The 18381-nt window shown below is 39.6% G+C and overlaps 2 protein-coding genes across 4 annotated transcripts; both read left to right on the top strand.

The window, feature by feature from the left end:
• Positions 1 to 321: 321 nt before the first annotated feature.
• npl (N-acetylneuraminate pyruvate lyase (dihydrodipicolinate synthase)) lies at positions 322 to 8722 on the top strand. Of its 3 annotated transcripts, none has more exons than XM_061077993.1 (12): positions 322 to 464; positions 1187 to 1264; positions 1490 to 1563; positions 3327 to 3414; positions 3534 to 3591; positions 4281 to 4356; positions 6500 to 6592; positions 6695 to 6840; positions 7171 to 7217; positions 7316 to 7400; positions 7500 to 7539; positions 7641 to 8722. In XM_061077993.1, the coding sequence occupies exons 2-12, from the start codon at positions 1194 to 1196 to the stop codon at positions 7784 to 7786; spliced, it is 924 nt and encodes a 307-aa protein (XP_060933976.1). In that variant the 5' UTR covers positions 322 to 464; positions 1187 to 1193; the 3' UTR covers positions 7787 to 8722. The 3 variants fall into 3 exon arrangements, with proteins under 3 accessions (XP_060933976.1, XP_060933978.1, XP_060933979.1); XM_061077995.1 differs by lacking the exon at positions 322 to 464 and adding an exon at positions 596 to 634; XM_061077996.1 differs by lacking the exons at positions 322 to 464; positions 1490 to 1563 and having other exon boundaries at positions 1195 to 1264.
• Positions 8723 to 12728: 4006 nt separating this feature from the next.
• Positions 12729 to 17911, top strand: sec22bb (SEC22 homolog B, vesicle trafficking protein b). The gene is made up of 5 exons (XM_061077558.1): positions 12729 to 12930; positions 14415 to 14524; positions 14691 to 14851; positions 16237 to 16383; positions 16564 to 17911. Exons 1-5 carry the CDS (start codon positions 12856 to 12858, stop codon positions 16716 to 16718), a joined length of 648 nt encoding a protein of 215 aa, XP_060933541.1. The 5' UTR covers positions 12729 to 12855; the 3' UTR covers positions 16719 to 17911.
• Positions 17912 to 18381: the final 470 nt, after the last annotated feature.

Below are 18381 nucleotides of genomic sequence, written 5' to 3'. Positions count from 1 at the left end.
GTCAGTGTCAATTTCTTGATAGTGGTTGAAAGTGGAGAGGTGTCGTCCATATTTTTATAATTTCTATGGAAGCACTGTAACTCGATTCCCTCCCTCAGGGAACGATGGTTACAAGCATAACCTCCATGTTGTTGTTTGGTCAGCACATTGTCAGATAAACTCATTTAAATCTCGAAACATAATGCAAATCCATCGGAAACAGAGTCTTTGTGTTCAGATGTGAGGTGGTGACTTCCTTATTCTTAACGAGAGGACTTGCATTTTCATAGCGTGCTTTTGTAAACAGGTGACTACATTTCCCATGAGGCATTGCGGCATCACTTGACTCTTCAGATGTTTTCACATGACGAGCATATCAACAAATCCTTGTTTCCTGGAAATCCAGTCAAAACCAGTAACATGCAGCTTCCCCCATAGTAAAACGTTGATGTCCTGAACGCACGGAAGGAAAAGTCGTCTCTCAGGTAGGACGTCGCTCACATTGTACATTTGTTTCCTCGTTTTCGACGGTGTATTTTAATTTCCGCTTCATCGGTCTGTCGAGGTAAGTCCACACACGTCTGTTAGTGTTTACTCACTGTGTTGCATTCAGGTACATGTGCAACAGGGCTGCAAGTTTGTCTTTCACTGTCAGGTTAGTCCGACTTTTAATGATCACACGAATAAAGACGAGGACGAATAAATATATCTCTGTCTATCTGTCTATCTTTCTATCTTTCTATCTATCTATTTGTCTATCTCTCTATCTATGTGTCTGTCTGTCTGTCTTTCTTTTTTTCTTTCTTCCTGACTTTCTTTTGCCTGTCTTTCTTCTTTTCTATGTTTCTCAGGTAGCCCTTCATGTTACTTCAGACTTTTTCCAAGTCCTATTCCTTACAAATGTTTTTCTTAAGTTTATTTAAATCTCCTGCTTTGTTGAGATCATCCACGCACATGAAAATGTGTGACATGCCCAGATGCTGATAATTGCACAACTTATTGTCTAGCGCCACAGTTGTGTTAGGTTAGGGGGGAGGAGTGTGCTGATTGTCCACAGAACTCAATATTCATCCTTCAAACAGCAGCAGTGTAAACAGGGGTCTGCAACAATGTCTGCACATGTGCGTCCAATGAAATCCTCCTCTGTAACTTTCATCCAGATGTTTGGTTCACTGGTGTATAACATTTAATGGTCCTGTTGTTATAGGTGAGTCATGGCTCCAGTCGCGCACAAAAAGCTGACCGGACTTGTTGCAGCTACATTCACTCCGTTCACCCCCCAAGGGTAAGCATACGTTTGACACCACTTCCCCTTTGTCAGCTGTTTTTCCAGATATCCAGCTTTGACTGATGTATGTGGTGTGAAAGTGTGCTTTGATTCAGTTCCCCTGTATGAAAAACTAATTCTAAGTGAAGAGTGAGTGTGATGATATTTTCAAACTGTAGCCGCAATACATTCCAGTAGATCTGGAGCACTATAGCATGTTTGGTATTCTTTTTGCCATAACAGTGAAGTCAACCTATCAGAGATTGGACCTTATATTGACTACTTGAAAGAGAAGCAAGGTGTAAATAACTTGTTTGGTAAGTTTTTTGATATTTGTCATTGTCTGTGTTCCCACCTGAATCCCTCATATCGCATGCTGTGGCTTGTTGGTTTGTCGACATAGTTCATGTGTTGTCCATCTTTTGACCATATTAACCTGTATTCTTGGGTAGAGAAGAACAAATTAAGTGACGGGCAGTGTTGGATAGTCAGTTTAGGTTGGAAATACCAAAACTTGGTCAGTTAGTTACTTTTGGATTCCACATACTCTACCAGCAATTATTTAAAAAAGCTATAGTAATACATGTACCTGTGAAGTCATTTTATGAAATATCAATACATTTAATTCACATTTCCTTTCGAGGAGGAAAGAGATACAAACATGATTCTGCAGCACAACTTGTCTGATGTGTTGTCTTATACAAAGGCTTACTTTATTTATGCAAGAAAAAAAACCTGTATGCTTCTGTTTTTCATTTTATGGAAAAAAACATTGAGCTTTCACTCAATAACCTAATAATTACCGCTTATTGATAGTGAATAATTATGTTGTTGTTATACGCATGATAGTAAGCAACTAGTTAATGGTGAATAAGTGAAACTCAATTTAAAGTTTTGCAAAATTGCCCAAGAGTCCAAAGTGACTTCTTTAGATTACATGTTTTCTCCGACCAAAGGTCCAAAACCCAAAGATATTAGGTTTAATATCTCTTTAAAATCTAAAAGCAGCAATCGTTAATTTGACTTTAAAGCCAAAACCAGTCATTATTAAATTATTAGCTGATGAATCTGACATGGTTCACTATGGGTAGTTGTGTGACTCCTTGTTGATTGCCAGTGTTGTGTGGCAGTATGTTGTGTGCTTTACCAAACAAACCAAACCAGGCACCACATCAACAAATGCAGCTATATAGCGCTACCAGTGGTAGAAAAGAAATGCACAGGGTACCTTCACATTTAACTAGTTAATATACCAAACTCAGTTTAGCTGTTATTAAAAAATATTGCTGCACTCCGTATAATTTTTTGCTTCCCTTCAACTATATATTTATATATATATGTGTGTGTGTTGATCTCACTGTTTTTCATAGTAGCGTGTTGCTCCTCAGCTAACACCGCTTTATCTGACAAACAGGATTACATTGTTTTGTCTCGAAGTCTGTTTGGAATCAATCTGTTCCGGATGAACAACTGACCTTGAAAAACAAACTCAGAGAAAAGTGACACAAAGTGAAGCTGTTTGTCCTTTTCACCACTTTAATCAAGTCTAATCAGTGTTTTCTTGTGTGCTGTACGTGACTCATCATGATTAATGTTAATTTCACACCCTGGTCAAACTCAATGGCTCAGTCCAGTTTTCTCCTCGAACTGACACATATTCCCTCCTGTAAGACCTGTCTGTGTGACCAGCAGAGGATGATTGTGTTTCTCTCTGTCCCTCGTCATGTCTTATATGTTCTTTCTAATCTCACTGTCATTGTCTGCATCAATGCTCATTACGCTTGAAATTGTTTGGTCCCGGTAAATTTTGCACACTCAGGCCTGGTGGTTTCATCTATTTTGGCCAACCCACCATCTGGTGGGACCAGGTAGGCTAAGCTTGGATATGTAGGTTAGGTTATCATCTAATTTCTAGATACAAAATGCATTTGCATGTACTTTGCTTTGCTTTATCTCTCTTGTTCTTATTGATTATGTATTACTTTAATGTAGAATTTCATTTTGTGAGTAGCAGATTCAGGTCAGATGCTTTTGTGATGTTGAAACTAAGTAAATAAGACAAGACTTTGCTTGTTTACAGTCAATGGCACCACCGGAGAGAGCATGTCTCTCAGTGTTGCAGAGAGGAAGATCCTGGCTGAGGAGTGGTGTCTCAAAGCCAAGGGCAAGTAAGTCATCACACAGCCTCTTCGTCAGGACAATTGGTCCATATCTGCAAAATAATGCACGGCCGAGTAAAGCTGATTGTGAAATTCATTTTTGTACATGTGCTCGCATGTTTCAACAGAATAGATCAGGTGATTGTACATGTCGGCTGCATGTGTCTGAAAGATTCCCAAGAGCTGGTGAGTTGTTACCTAATTAAAGACATCAAAATGACACACGACTAAAAAGAAGAACTCGTGTTCTTCATAAATAAAGACCACTAGGTATAAACCAGGCTTATTATAGTAAATCAAACATATTTCTAAGAACTTCTGTTTCATAGAGCGTAATTATATAGATCTATTATTAACAATGACATGTATCCCTCCAAATTAGTCTGAGGCTAGTTTTCAAGTTTATAGCTTTACCTTAACAAGGATTAAAGATTAATCATCTGCTCTGAAACCCAGTTTTTTGTGTTTCAATAAGTAGATGCACTGGAGTTAAACATAAGTCAACAAATACCCCCCCAAAAAGTTGATATTTTGTTTTTCATCACATTTAATGTAAGTTTATTATAAAAGCATGTCCAAGTGTATACATGTATTAACAAACACAGAGAGTGATAGAATATTAAAGAGACAGAATGTCAGATGTGAACTCTATTAATAAACCATAAATACATCTTGTTGCTCTGTGGTCTTTTATTCCGTTGGTCTACAAATTACTCTGCCTCTTTGGCTTTAGCCTAGCTTATGTAAAATGGTATGATTTGAATCAGACATAATGAGTTGGTCAATGAACCTAAGAGAGGCTAGAAGGCTAATGTTGGTATTGTATATGCCATGGAGGAAATTTCATGTCTCTTCCACTTTTTGTTCATCTCCAGACTCGTCACGCTGCAGATATCAGGGCTGATGGGATAGCAATCATTTCCCCCTCTTTCTTCAAACCCAGAACTGCAGGTATATACAAATGTTGTGGGAAAACAGGAAAATGTTCATGATTTAGGCTGAAAGGTCATGTACACAAATGTGTTGCAAACCTGTCCCACCACTTACTTTCTCACACGACAGCTCTGTATAATCCAAAACCACTCCACGACCATTTTTTTTTCTTTAGGTGAATAAATCTACCTACACATTTTATATTTGGCATGGTGTTGTTCGACTTATTGCCCTTATTCTAATAAAATAAATAATAATAATAATACAAATATTTCCCCATTTTGCGTGGCACAGGTCTAACTGGTTTGGCGTACTAATATGCCAGCTCCTCATAGGCTGCCACAAGTGAACTATAATCAAGATAAAATAAGTTTCAGCTACTCCCTTGCCCTAATAAGGAGCTTTGGTCCCAGAAGTGGATCCTGCTTGTCTGGGATTCAGGAAACCCCCAAGAGAAGGGCAGAGTCCCCCAATACATGTACACTAGCTAGAAATGGATTGTCCTGACCCATGACCAGTTTCACATTGGCATGAAGTCTGCTTGCACACTCTTTCAGAAAAAAAGGATGTATATAGAGACTTCCTCTCTGAGGTACATCAGTAAATCATACTGCTCCTTCAACTTAGTGAATGATTTAAGTGTGAATGAAACTTAACCTTAGTTCTTTTTGTTGTGAGCATGGTCCGATATTTTGATGCTTCCCATAGTTCATGACACAGTTTGAGACAATACTGTGTGATATGAAGAAATAATAATTTCTGGATAATTCCTTGTGTGTGTGTGAATTCAATGTGTAATCATTCATAGTTGGGTTTAGCAGATGTCAGTAATTTCAAGTCCCTTGTGTCATTCTATCATGACAAAGAGTCGGTAGATGTGGAGATGTTTGTTCAGTTAGACTGCCACTCCCCTGCTGGTACTTGTCCCGTATGACGCATTTGCCCAACCCACACACATTCAAGAGCACAGCCCTGTGTACTTTTGATCTGTTGATATGGTCTCTCCTGTATGAATGCCAAAAAGACAACAAGTTGCATAATGTTCCCTTTGTGGAAATTGTTCAAAGTGCAGAAAGTTGCATTAAGTCCTTGTTGGTTATGTATGGAGGGTGGCAGGGGCCGTGGCTTGGAGATGTTATTAAGTCTCATGGTTGGGGGCGGAAACTGTCCTTGAGACTTGAGGTCCTTCATTTCACACTCCAACACCGTCTGCCAGATGGAAGGAGTGTGAAGAGGTGGAGCTCGGGTGTGTGTGATCCCTGATGGGGTTCTGGGCTCTTCTGAGGACCCTCTACTGATAGAAGTCCTAAACCCTGAAAGGAATTGAGAAGCTGTAGTGTACATTAGAATTAACAATAAACATCAATAAAATAAACACCTTATCAACACTTTGGTGTGATAGTGACTAGATTATTAACATTAAACCTTCAGTTATTCTTCCCTCGGATAAACAATACCATGAACAGAGATCAACCTGTCATCTTTGCATGTAAGGGCCTGTGGTGAATATATCAATGCAAAACTTGCTACAGAGGCTAATTCAAATATATAATATATTAAAAGTAATTTACACACAACAGAGAATATCCTCAGGGTTAAACTAGAATGACAGGCAGTAAAGCACACACCTCTGCTAAGGCACAACGGTCCCCTTAAATTCTATTAAGCTGCACCAAGAAGATATTAGTCCTGTTGATATGCCTGAGCTTTTTTCCATCAACGTGGTAAATCTGCGAAAATGTCAAAACCTGTTGACAACAAACCATCAAACAGGGATGAAGATATAACCTCCTAGGCTGAGGTTATAAGAGAAAATGGGTGCAGACCTAATATGATCCTATTTCGTAGTAACATTAAATGAACACACACCATTGACTTAAACCCCTTTACTATTCTCTGAGACGGTGGATGTTCTTTCTCTCTAAAATGAAATACCTGACCAGACTTCTTTAGAGAATCTTATAGATCTAAACTAACCTTGTAACAAACACATGTTCATCTCAAATTATTATAGTCGACATTGTTCAGTTTGATGCTATAGAGTCGCCTCAATCCTATTACAGAAAGATGGTCTTTTTTTTAACTATTAAAATGCCTTTGCAGGACATTTTGACTTTTAATGCTTTTCATGATGTATTTGTTCCTTCTCACCTTGCTCCAGATGTGCTGAGGACGTTTCTCCATGAAGTCAGTTCAGTTGCTCCAACCATGCCTGTCTATTACTATCATATTCCATCTGTCACCGGTGTTGATGGTCAGTGCTACTGATGATTCATTTTACTTTCTGGTGAAAAGCTTGTGAAATATTTTGACCGAAGGCCTCCTCACTGACTGGGACCTGGTCTGTTTGTTTCAGTGCTGGGGAGGGACGTGTTGGAAGGTATCGAGGAACTCATTCCCTCCTTCAGTGGAGTCAAGTTCTCTGGCAGTGACCTGATGGACTTTGGCCAGTGTGTCAGCTACAGTCAGCCCCACTGGTCATGCCTCTACGGTGTGGACGAGGTCAGTCTTCTCTCCTTCTGGTCCATCTGCTTTGTGCTGAATTAGTTTATAATGAAGTTTTATGAAGCCATGACAGACTATTAGGGCCACTTATATGAAAAAAAAAACGGAGATGTTGAGTACAAAGTTGGAATTTTTCAAGAATTAAGTTATATTTTTTGGCTATGTGAAATTCTAGAGGAGTTATAATGCCTATAATTACTTTTTTTGTAATTAAATGACCTCTTTATTCTCAAAATCTCCAATTCTTTTTATATGGCCCTAAAACTATGTCTTACTGACTCTAACCAAGAGCCAAGCTAAAATAATTTATATCTAATTATTCCACAGCAACTGCTTGCAGCCCTGGCTATGGGAGCACACGGAGCGGTTGGCAGGTCAGTTTGTGATCTGGTATTTGCACAATGCTTTGTATTCTCTCACGCTCTGTGCCAGTTGTTTACATATAACTTCTAATTAATATCTCTGCAAACAGCACGTATAACTACATGGGAAGCCATGTCAATGAGCTCATGGCAGCGTTTGAGAAAGGCGACCTTGTCCAAGCCAGAACAATACAGGTACCATCCATCACTCTGTCCCTGGTCACAACCTCTCATTTGACATGTTTACATTGACTTTGTTGATGTCTGACATCGTTGTTCCCTTTCCATGAACAGTTCAAGATGCAAGAGCTTATCAGTTATGCCAAAAAACTTGGTGAGTGATGGTTGTGTGTATCATGATGTTTTTGTTACTTAATATAACACTGCACAAATGCTCATGTACTTATACTGAAGCCGCTTCATTGTGATTGACAGGTTTCGACCTGGGAGTGAACAAGCAGCTGATGATCCAGTTGACAGGCCTGTGCCTGGGGCCTCCTCGACTCCCCGTGATGCCTTGCCCTCCGAGTCTAGCCCTGTCCATTGTGCAGAAATATCACAATCTTTTCCCTGAATACTGATTTGGTTGATTGACATGTTAAATCCTGCTGTCACCTGACCGTCTGTCCAACAGCAGACATTCTGAATCTGACGTTCACACTTTTCTACAAACCTTTCCGTTACATCAGCTAAATGCTGTACTTTAGCTGTGCTATACAAATAATTCAAGAAGCACAGTGAGAAAAGAAACAATTCAGGGTCGGGTATATTTGTATCAATCCAAAATTATCTATGAGTTATACAACAATTAACAGCTTCTAAATGTCATGAAACTTATATATATAATATAAACTTTTCTACTGCGATAAAAAACATTCATAGGACTTTTGTTCTTTGATTATTGTCCTATTTCTTCTTTACAATTTATGGGCATTATCTGTTGACAGTACCTTTTCAAGAGTTATTTTGATTTGGATTGGGAAACTTCTTCTCTATTAACAAGTATAGTAATCAAAGCATTTGTCATTGATTATGGTTGAGGAAGTTTGAAGTAAAACTAACTTCCATTACCTTGGGAATTTTAGGGAACCCAGGACTGTCACAAATTAGCAGTATTATTTCCCAGTTCTGTGCAATATCGCTGAATCTCATTTTGGAATTTAAGCACACAAAGCCTCCTTTTGTTGAAAACCTTTTTTTGCTTTGAAAATCCCAGTTATGGAAAAAACCCAGAACGTGAGTTGACCTCATCAGGGGGAGGCTGACAGAGCCAGAAGGAACATTAATTCACAATAAACCTGGTTTCATATATGAACTGTCTGAAACTCCAAACAGAGACCATAGTAGTTTCAAAGGAGCGTCAAATACTGATAAATGAGATTCAGCCCTTGTTTGTTTTATGTTGTTAAATGTATACTCTAAAGGGAAATGTGTTCCATGTAGATTATTTGCTTTGTATTATGATAAATAATCACAAATGACCGACTGTTAAATAAACTGATCTGTTTGTTTGTTCACACTGAGTCATGACTCATTCTTTAATGATAATATCACAAGGCCAGGTTTTGTCTGAGACCTGCTCAAACATGCCGGTTACTACATGTGTGCATGTGCATGCATGTGTTTCTGTGTGTGGTCCAAGTATTACTTGTGTTGTTGCAACCAAAATCTGTTTACAGAGTCACATTGAGGGGACTAGTCTTCCTTATGTGGACTAAAAGTAAGTCTGACGTAAATCACAAAATTTGAAGGTGAACACATGTTGGAAAGATACGATTATGGTTAGGTTTAAGTTAAGTTTAGGTTTTATTTAAGGGATATGATTAGGTTATGGAAAGGGCTTAAATTAGGATTAGGTCAAGATTAGGTTATGATTGAATGTGTGAGGGCATTAGGGTTAGGGAAGGGACAAGGGAGTTAGGGGTCAAGGTTAGGAGAGGTTAAGGTAAGAATTAGGTTAAGTATAGGTTTAGGCTAGGTTAAGTATAGATTTATGTTAAAGTCAGGTTAGGATAGTTTAAGGTTAGGGTAAGGTTAAGTAAAGAGTTAGGTTGAAGTTAAGTTTAAGTTTAGGCTCAGGTTAAGGATGAATAAAGGTAAATGTTAGGTTTAGATTTGGGTTGGGTAGAAACGCAGCTACTGCTTCACCCATCACAATTAGCCAGTTCATTTGATGGTGTATGTGTTAACTCATCCCCAGTTAAAGCCATCTTTCATTATGAAGTCGTCAATATTTCTATAATAGTACATTTGGATTCAAAAGAACCGTGCTCAGAGAGGCAAAGCATGGCATTCATACTAGGCTTTACCCTGAAGGTGTTTTTTTCTTCAATGAGTTGTTTGCATCAGAGAAACATATTACCTCAGGCGTTTGCAGTGATTGTCCTCAGTTCACTTTCAGTGGCTGTGTTGCTGCCGTGTTTCTATGAAGCTACAAGTGGAAGCTGTGTTTCCAGTCAGGGAGTGGAAACAAGATGTGATGATCACCATGAGGGCACAGCTGGCAGAGAACACTACCGACCAAATGGTGATTATATGACACGCAAATAGTCAACTGATGAAAACGTTACCCACAGAGGCAAGAACCAAAACAGTTGAATGTTGTTAACACAATAAAATAAATAAACCATACTTAATCAAAGCCTGGGCTAATAGATTTTGAGATTTTAAAGCTTGGGTTAAATGATTTCATTCATAGGAGCCCCTTAACTGCACATCAAGTACTTTTGCTTTTTTTCCTAATAATACTTCTCTACTTCAAGTGTGATTGTTAGAGCTGTATTTTTTGTAATTTATTACTATCTATATTTTTGTGTTTATTTTAGTAACATAAATGAAATCAGTCTTTTCATTATTGTTTTATGTCTTTGTTAATCAAATGTGTTGTAATATTCCTTGCACTGCACATCCCATATTAAAAATAATGTAAATTGAATTGAACTTGGTCAATAATGCAGGCACAAACAAAATGTGATACCTTCAACTGATTTTCTATCAAATATCCAGGGATGAGATTTACACGTCTGCTCTTCAGCTCACTACATGACTTGCATCCATGACCTTTAAGCAGCCAGGGGTCGCTCGGCTTGGGCCTGTGGTGTCGGGGCTGCAGCCTGTGATAGTGACTCCCTGTGGACACACCATCGGACTCGCTCTATTATCACAAGTCACAAGGCTCAGAGGTCGTGGGGGGGTCTGGTGAACTGTTCCACCATCTGGAGTTTCTTTTCCTCCTCTCTGCAAACCCCTCCATTACTCATCTGACCGTGGAGTTAGGAGGAGAAGAAGATTTTCACTGTGGTTTCAGGATGCGTGTGTGTGTGTGTGCGTGTGTGTGTGGAAAATTTTTGGCAGCCAGGCAAAACACAGGCAACACAGGAAACACAGGCACATAGACTCGGACACAACAACGAAACATTCAAATACATCATTACATCAAATAACGACAGAAAACTGAGATCCTCATCACAGGAGTGAACAGGAAATGTCTAATGAACTAGGTCATCATTAGAATAGAATAGTTTGATGTCCTGAGTTCTACAATATTTTTGAACCTGTTGGACTTAGACTGTATAATCTGAGAGCAGAAGCTCAATTTCAGCAGAGAGAGGATGTGGAGGACACTGTACGATGCCTCTGGCCTGAGCTGTAGCTCTCATAGGTGAGAAACAGGTCAGGTAACTTGACACCAAAAATCTTACAGGTGACCTGATTGATGTGTTCCAACTTGTCCCCAAAATTGATTACCAAACCAGGTGATAAAACCAAGGTGAGGACAGACTTTACTATTGAGTTGTGAAATAGTGTAGTACACTACTGCACACAACAAACCAGTTGAGTTTCTGGAGGAAGTCAAGACGGTACTTATGACTGGACACAACCTCTCCATTGATAGCAGGTTGAATTGCTGAATATGACTTCCTTCTAAAATCACTACACGTCTTTGGTTTTACTGACATTTAATTAAAAAAAGTTTTCCCATCGTCCACCGCTGGGCCAGGTGCTGTGTCCTTCCCCTGTAACAGGCTCACTGGGACCTAGTCATCTGCAAACTTCAGAATATGTCTTCCTGGTTGGGTTTCTGCAGTCTTCAGTGTACTAGATGTACACGATGGTTGAAAGGACACTGCCCAGTTGTTTATGTGGGTGTGTGTGGGTGTGTTGGGAGGAGTTGGCAAATTCCTCTTTCCATCCTGAGTTGATTCAGATTGGAATTTGTACCTGTAAACTCTGCTGCACCTCCGGCAGACAAGTAATGTCCTTTTCCGCTGTCATTTAGTTTCGACTAGACAGAATACCATGAAACTTAAAGGAAGAATGTGGTCTTGGTGGGGTAGAATGTGGTCAGGGTATGGAAGAACACACTAACATTCTGGTTTAGATCTTGACACTCTTTAACATAGCAAGTTTGGGCATTTTTTGTACATTTTCATCGGTTAACCATGGATGTAAATGTAAGAAAAAATCATGCATTTACAGGGCTGATATCTACGAGTGAGTGTAATATCGTGCAGCTTCGTTGAATTGAAGGGGACTGTTGGGCCTCTGCGAAGGTCGCGCTCTATTGAGTGCCAATGTACAAAGTCTGTCATCAGTGTACCATAGAAGAACTTTATGATAAATCCTGGGTGACGCCTTGACTTGATCTTTACTCTCATGAGATAAAAAAAATCTATTTTGTATGTAATAATTTACATGTATGATGCAGGTAAGTCTTAAATTCCACATTCCCATTTTCAGTTCACTGCACTGCTTCAATTGGAACAATGCTGCTCCCTGTTGCCTCGGTGGTAACACTGCTGCCCCCCAATGCCGGCAAGTCAGAGCTATCACTATCAGATTAACTCACTGGCTCATCTTGGTCTTTGGTTGCTCCACAGTGCAAAGGACAAACATTGTTTCGTGGCGCAATAGTGACACAGCTCTCTGTAATAAGAAGAGAATGGAGGATGGCTTGTGTAACGACTCAGATCAGCTTGGCTAAATTTTTTAACAGTGAAAGCACAGACTGGCTTTTCAAGAAGTTTTTTTTTTAAAATATTTTTTGTACCTTCTGTTTTGTCTAATTTGTTTTTATCTCTTACTTTATTTGCTTTTATTCTCTTTCATTTATTTGAAATTAGTTAGCATTTGAAAATATTTGTTCATTTTCATGTCATATGTTTTGATTCCCTTTTATTTATTAATTAATTGATTTACATCTTCATTTATATGTCATAAATGTCATGTCTTGTGTTCAGTCGTCTAATGTGTTTGTAGTTTATTTTTGCTTATTATCTAGAAGACAAATGCGTCTCTGCTTGTCATATGTAATGTGCTATATAAATAAAATTGACTCTACTTGAAAATGATGACGAGTAACCACGATGGGTGGAAAAAACTAACGAAGAAGATTAAAGATTTAGGAAAATCATCGTCACTACAGAAACACACAGCTGAGACGGAATTCAATTTGTGGTCGCTTTTGGTTCCGTCTGACAGCAGCCCGGAAGCCTTCGGCGGTGGCACAGCAAAAGCTCTAGCGTTTCCGGCCAGCTCAGCGCGTCAGTCCTGCGCTGTTGTCAGTTTCCAGCTCGTCAGCTCCGGGTCCAGACAGGCACCTGCAGCCCTCCCCCCGGCCGGCGGAGAGACACCAGAGCACGGCGGAGACATGGTTCTGCTGACGATGATCGCCCGGCTGGCGGACGGCCTGCCGCTGGCCGCCTCCATGCAGGAGGACGAGCAGGTTCGATCCCCGTCCGCTGTTGTTCTGTGTCAGGGTTCAGGCTCCAGCTGTGAAACGCCTCACGACTTGTGTGCAAATGCTCCAGTGACACGTTAGCTAACAGTGCGCAGCTGGGGTGGGGGGGACTCCAGATGTGGACTCCAGCTCTCGACCAGGGGCTGCTGTATGAAACTTTAATGGGATCCCTGAGTGGAGGTGACAAGTGGAGGAGGCCTGTCTGCACACAGAGCCTGACTTCTGTTTACACTGAGTCACTCCTCAGAGATCCCGGGTTCCACTGCTGATCCAAACCCTCTCAGCATCTTACAGCTCAGGTGGACATTCTCGCTGAGTCTATACTCGGTTAGATTCAAGTCTTCAAAATTACAGATAATCCTTCAGTCCACATTGAGAGACGTTCAATAGATTGAGGCCAAAACACAGAAGGCCACTAAGGATGATCTCCAGGTTTCAGGTGCATTGATCTATTGAGATGTTTCTTAGGTTGAACATATACAACTGCTTTAATTCACATTTGTTTTTGTTCTTGTATTGTATTTACTTCTATTGATACTATCTCTATTAGATCACCAATAAATCGGCTGATTTAGTGTTGCACGAATATGCTTTACAAAGTTAGATTTATTGATTCATTGATTAGCCAAATGTAGCCAATCACAGACCCATTGCAATACACGATCTCTCCGCTAGATGACACTAAATCCTACATAATGGTCCTTTATTGAATTTATATATATATTTATCCTTTGTGATTTTATGGTTCTTGTGATAAGGACTTTTTAAGACACATCAAATGAGATGCTGGCTGTAGCTTTTGCACACAAACAATGGGGCTGCAAGGGTTAAGTGTTGGACTTTCATAACTCTGAGGTCACACAAGACACAGATTAATGTTTTAACATGGAAACATGTAAAATGTTCAAATGGATGCCATTTGTAACTTGTTCCAATGTTTTTATTGACCATTATTGGTAAATATTGAGCATGACTTTTCAAAAGTCTAACCTTTTTCCCCTCACTCTCTTTTTTTGCTTTCAAAAAGGGAAGTGAAAAGGTTTGTAGTTTCTCTGCTTTGTGCTTCAACTTCTTACGTTTTTGTGTGATGCTACAAATGTTGCAGGGAAGAATCTGTTATTCGGTGGAGGGGATGACAGCCAAAAATGTACCCATACCCAAGATAAATGCTGAATATGAAGTTTATACCATAAGTTGGAGTGGCTGTTTGATTTGCCTTCAGTCTCAGATGTAGCATCACACCAATTAGTCTTTACCCAGTATTTATTTTCAACACATTACAGGGCAAGAAAGTGACACTTTCATGTAAAATAGAATGATTATTGTCTGTTTGGTTACCACATTTTAGTTCCTTGTAACTCTACCTGCCCATCGAGGCTAACAAAAGTTGTTTTCTTGCCCTTTTTATTTTCTGTGTGAGATGTGAGTGAAATGTGTGGTGACTGTCATCGCTCTTTTTCTCCGTCTAGATGGGTCGGGACCTCCAGCAGTATCAGAGTCAAGCTAAGCAGCTCTTCAGGAAGCTCAATGACCAGAGTCCCACACGCTGCACTTTAGAGGCTGGTGCCATGGCATTTCAGTGAGTATGAAGTCGTAGGAAAAGAGGAGGATATGTTCAGAAAAATAAATCCAAACAACACACCTCAATGGTTTCTAGATAGTTTAGAAGTTGTTCTTTCACAGTTTAGATCCAAGCTGACAAATGGCACCTTGTGTGTGTGTTTCTACTTCGTTCCTTCCTGCAGCTATTTTATAGAGAAGGGAGTTGTCTACCTTGTGCTTTGTGAAGCCAGTTTCCCCAAGAAGCTGGCCTTTGCTTACATAGAAGACCTGCAGGCAGAGTTTCATGAGCAGCATGGAAAGAAGGTTCCCACAGTATCCCGGCCCTACTCCTTCATCGAATTTGGTAAGAACAAAAATGATGTATGTTGCACTTTTGGTCACATTGCTGGTGTCAAATCAATACCATATCTGTCATCCTTTAGATATCTACTTCTTGTTTGATTCAAATAACCTTGGGTCAGCTAACATGGGGCAAAATAGGTATAGTTGCATACATTTTGTGTTAGGGTAAAACAAATCAACAGTCAAGACTATCCTCAAACCTCTTTGTCTTTTCCTGTGCACAAACATGTATTTCAAATCTTGCAAGCACACTGTGCAGTATTTTCATCTCAGGAAACTGTAAATATTATATCACCATTAAGGAAAAAATATGTAGTGTATGACTGACCTGCTAAAAAGAGAACGCCGCTGATTAAGCATCACACTATAGTTACCTTTATTACGTTATTATTGTCACAATGGACAATTTAAAATAAAGCATTAAAATTGATGCAGCAGAACCAGAGCTACCATCTTTTTTATTCAATGCTTTCTTCCTCAAAACCTGGGAATAACATTACCACGATACATTTCCACAACCGAGACGTGCTGGAGATTCAGATTCTCTGCTACTTTTTGCTTGTTGCTATGGGCAAAAATTCTCTGGCTCACCACTGCATCACTTTTATTTCAACGTCTGGTCAAATGACTGCAGAGACTCGAGGCCAGTTTTATGTCCCAACTGCAAAAAAATACATTTATACTTTCAGCATTCTGTTAATCATCATAATCCCCTGATGATCCCTTACAACACCGGAAATCGTAACAAGCAACTCTCCCTCTGCATTAAGTGGTTCTGTGGTCATTATGTCACTACATACACTTATCAGAGAAGAAGAAGATTCTCAGACATGCAGACATACAGATCTAACGTTCCACCGTTAAAGTTGAACTAAGTCGACAGTTGAACCTGTTTTACACAAAAATTAGCAGGTATAAGCAGGTATTTTAAATCAGGTTTAATCTGCTAAAGTAGTTTTTCCCCCAACGGTGAGTCAGGCACAAAAGCATTGAAAAGAGAAACCCTCACCTCACTCTCTTGCCACTAAGTGCACTCTGCATGGTGTCTTGTTTCCATCATTGCTGATCAGAAAAACCTGTCTTCTGCAGAGTCATTTGCCCGGGGAGTGAATGCTGATTGTATCCATTCCCCATTCCCCATTGCAGACAAAGGCCAAATAATCTGCTCTTATTTGTGTCGCTGTCACCTTCAATACTGTGTGTCCTTAAACATGTAAACAATCCTTGTGTCCCTTGAAAGGCATTATAACCATTTAAATTATTGTCATTATTATTATGTTAGTTGGTTTTATGACTAGTGGAAGGGGGCCCTGTTAAACAACTAATGTCGCACTGGATGTTATTAGAAACCATATTTCATTGCCCTCAACTGCTCTCCCTCATCAGACACGTACATCCAAAAAACCAAGAAGTCGTACATTGACAGTCGAGCGAGAAGGAATCTGGGCAACATCAACACAGAGCTCCAGGACGTCCAGCGGATCATGGTGGCGAACATAGAGGAGGTGCTGCAGAGAGGAGAAGCTCTCTCTGGTGAGTTTTCCCTTCGGCTTAAACTGACGCATCGTGTTTGTTCTCACACTGGAAACCGAAAGCTTGTATGTTTCTTTATTCGTTCTTATCTGTGTCTCTCCCTCCTTCCTCTCTCACTCTTGTCTTTCCTCTTTTGTTTTTGCCTCCTCATCCCTTTCCCCCGCTTTCTCCTCCACGCAGCCCTCGACTCCAAGGCCAGCAACCTGTCCTCCGTGTCGAAGAAGTACAGGAGCGACGCCAAGTATCTGAACACCCGCTCCACCTATGCCAAGCTGGCGGCCGGTGGTGTCTTTTTCATCATGCTCATCGTCTATGTACGCTTCTGGTGGCTCTGAGAGAGAGAAAGAAAAAGAAAAAAAAGAGGAAGGAAGTGTTGAAGTTTCTCCAGACGCAAAGAAAAGCCGTCGCCTTTGCCTAAAAACAGGATCCCTGCTCTTAATAAGACTTTACAGACCTACCCTCATCCATTCTCTTCTCGCATGTCCATGGATGCGTTACCTGAATATACATAATCTCATAATACATAGTTGTATTATTAATAATTATATTGAGTTTGTATGCAGGAACGAAGGAAATTGTTTTGTGAGATTCCAAAGCTGTACTGTACCAGGAGTGACTGATTAAACCATGTACACTGCACAATAATAGTGAAGAGAAATCAACAACCCACATTGTTTTATCCTGAGCAAAACAAATGGTAGTAGTAATATATATACTATAACATATAGTATGTGCTTTAGCTACAGATATTTGAAAATCAAAATCCTCTAATTTAATAGGCCCAGTGACAACATACAAAAAGTTAAATAGACTTATTTAGAAATGCTGTATAAGCCTTGCAAAAGCTATTTCACTTGTGTCTATAAGGATTGGACGAACATTGTTAGTGGGGGGAAAGGTAATTATGTTCCTAAGAAAAGGAGGAGAGTGATGTATTATGTTTATTTGTAAAGTGAGAGGAGTTATTTGGTTAGCAGGGGAGGGTCATTTAAGATTAAATCAGCACAAATGTATATTCCGGGCTTCCCTTGTAAGTTGATTGATAAAAAAAAAAGAAAGAAAGAAGGATAAAGTAGGTGGAGATGATGGTTTAGTGTGTGTGTGTCACCGTGGATCATTAAGATGCCTGTCTCGTATGGACAAAGAGGGACCCAAAGATAATCCTGTGGAGGTTTTGCTCTTTGTAAAGAGTTTAATATAACATTCAGCCCCCACCTGCCCGTATCCAGTCATATTCACAGAGTCCCTAACCAGATCACCCTGAACCCTGTGTCCACCGTATGTGACCACACCCCCTTTACGCTCCCCTTACATCGTGACTGTCGATCAGCACCTTTCTGTAACCAGACATAAAAAAGGAAAATGTATTTGCTGTCTGGTTGGGTCCTTTTATTTCGTATGAAGTTTACACAAGTCTCTCCACTTCATTTTAAAGGGGTTTCAGGCTGTTTCCTCTCTGCTGGAACGGACAGCGTCACTTTTTTCTGTTATGTCTGTTATCCACAAATAAAATCATTTGTTAGATGAACTTGAGTTTAAGTGATTTGAAAGTTGTACAAGATTCTCATTGTTGACTGTCGTATACAATCAGGAAGAATTGCCACCAGTTGATGTGATCCTCTTCTCAAACTTGAAATGCATAGATTATTTATTTATTGAAACACAAGGTTATTTGAGTGTGGATTCATTATACAGGTATATAACATAATTTGTCAATCAGTGGAAGACTTGTATATAGAAAATATATGCCAAAAAAGACAATTATAGTAGATACAGACAGGACAAAGGATACAAAATGATTGTAATTAAAATAAAAGGAAATATAAAAGAAATACAACTAATTTTCTGCAAATTTTGGTAAGAATAATTTATAATATACAATAATAATAATAAAAATCCTTACAATTTCAATAGGGCCCCACTGTCTGTCATTGCTCAGGCCCTAAAAAATTATATTAAATTAATCCTGCGCAGTTAGCTTCTGCGCAGGAGGTGATT

The sequence above is a fragment of the Limanda limanda genome, chromosome 9, assembly GCF_963576545.1.
Source record: "Limanda limanda chromosome 9, fLimLim1.1, whole genome shotgun sequence".
Lineage (NCBI taxonomy): Eukaryota > Metazoa > Chordata > Actinopteri > Pleuronectiformes > Pleuronectidae > Limanda > Limanda limanda.
This window is presented reverse-complemented; position numbering and strand designations above follow the sequence as displayed.

Bases quoted from the DNA above. Each gene is read 5' to 3' on its own strand.
- sec22bb (XM_061077558.1), top strand. From the start codon at position 12,856: ATGGTTCTGCTGACGATGATCGCCCGGCTGGCGGACGGCCTGCCGCTG. The intron at 14,525-14,690 runs GTGAGTATGAAG...TCCTTCCTGCAG, and splicing joins GCTGGTGCCATGGCATTTCA to CTATTTTATAGAGAAGGGAG. The intron at 14,852-16,236 runs GTAAGAACAAAA...CTCCCTCATCAG, and splicing joins CTACTCCTTCATCGAATTTG to ACACGTACATCCAAAAAACC.
- npl (XM_061077993.1), top strand. From the start codon at position 1,194: ATGGCTCCAGTCGCGCACAAAAAGCTGACCGGACTTGTTGCAGCTACA. The intron at 3,415-3,533 runs GTAAGTCATCAC...ATGTTTCAACAG, and splicing joins TGTCTCAAAGCCAAGGGCAA to AATAGATCAGGTGATTGTAC. The intron at 7,540-7,640 runs GTGAGTGATGGT...TGTGATTGACAG, and splicing joins CAGTTATGCCAAAAAACTTG to GTTTCGACCTGGGAGTGAAC.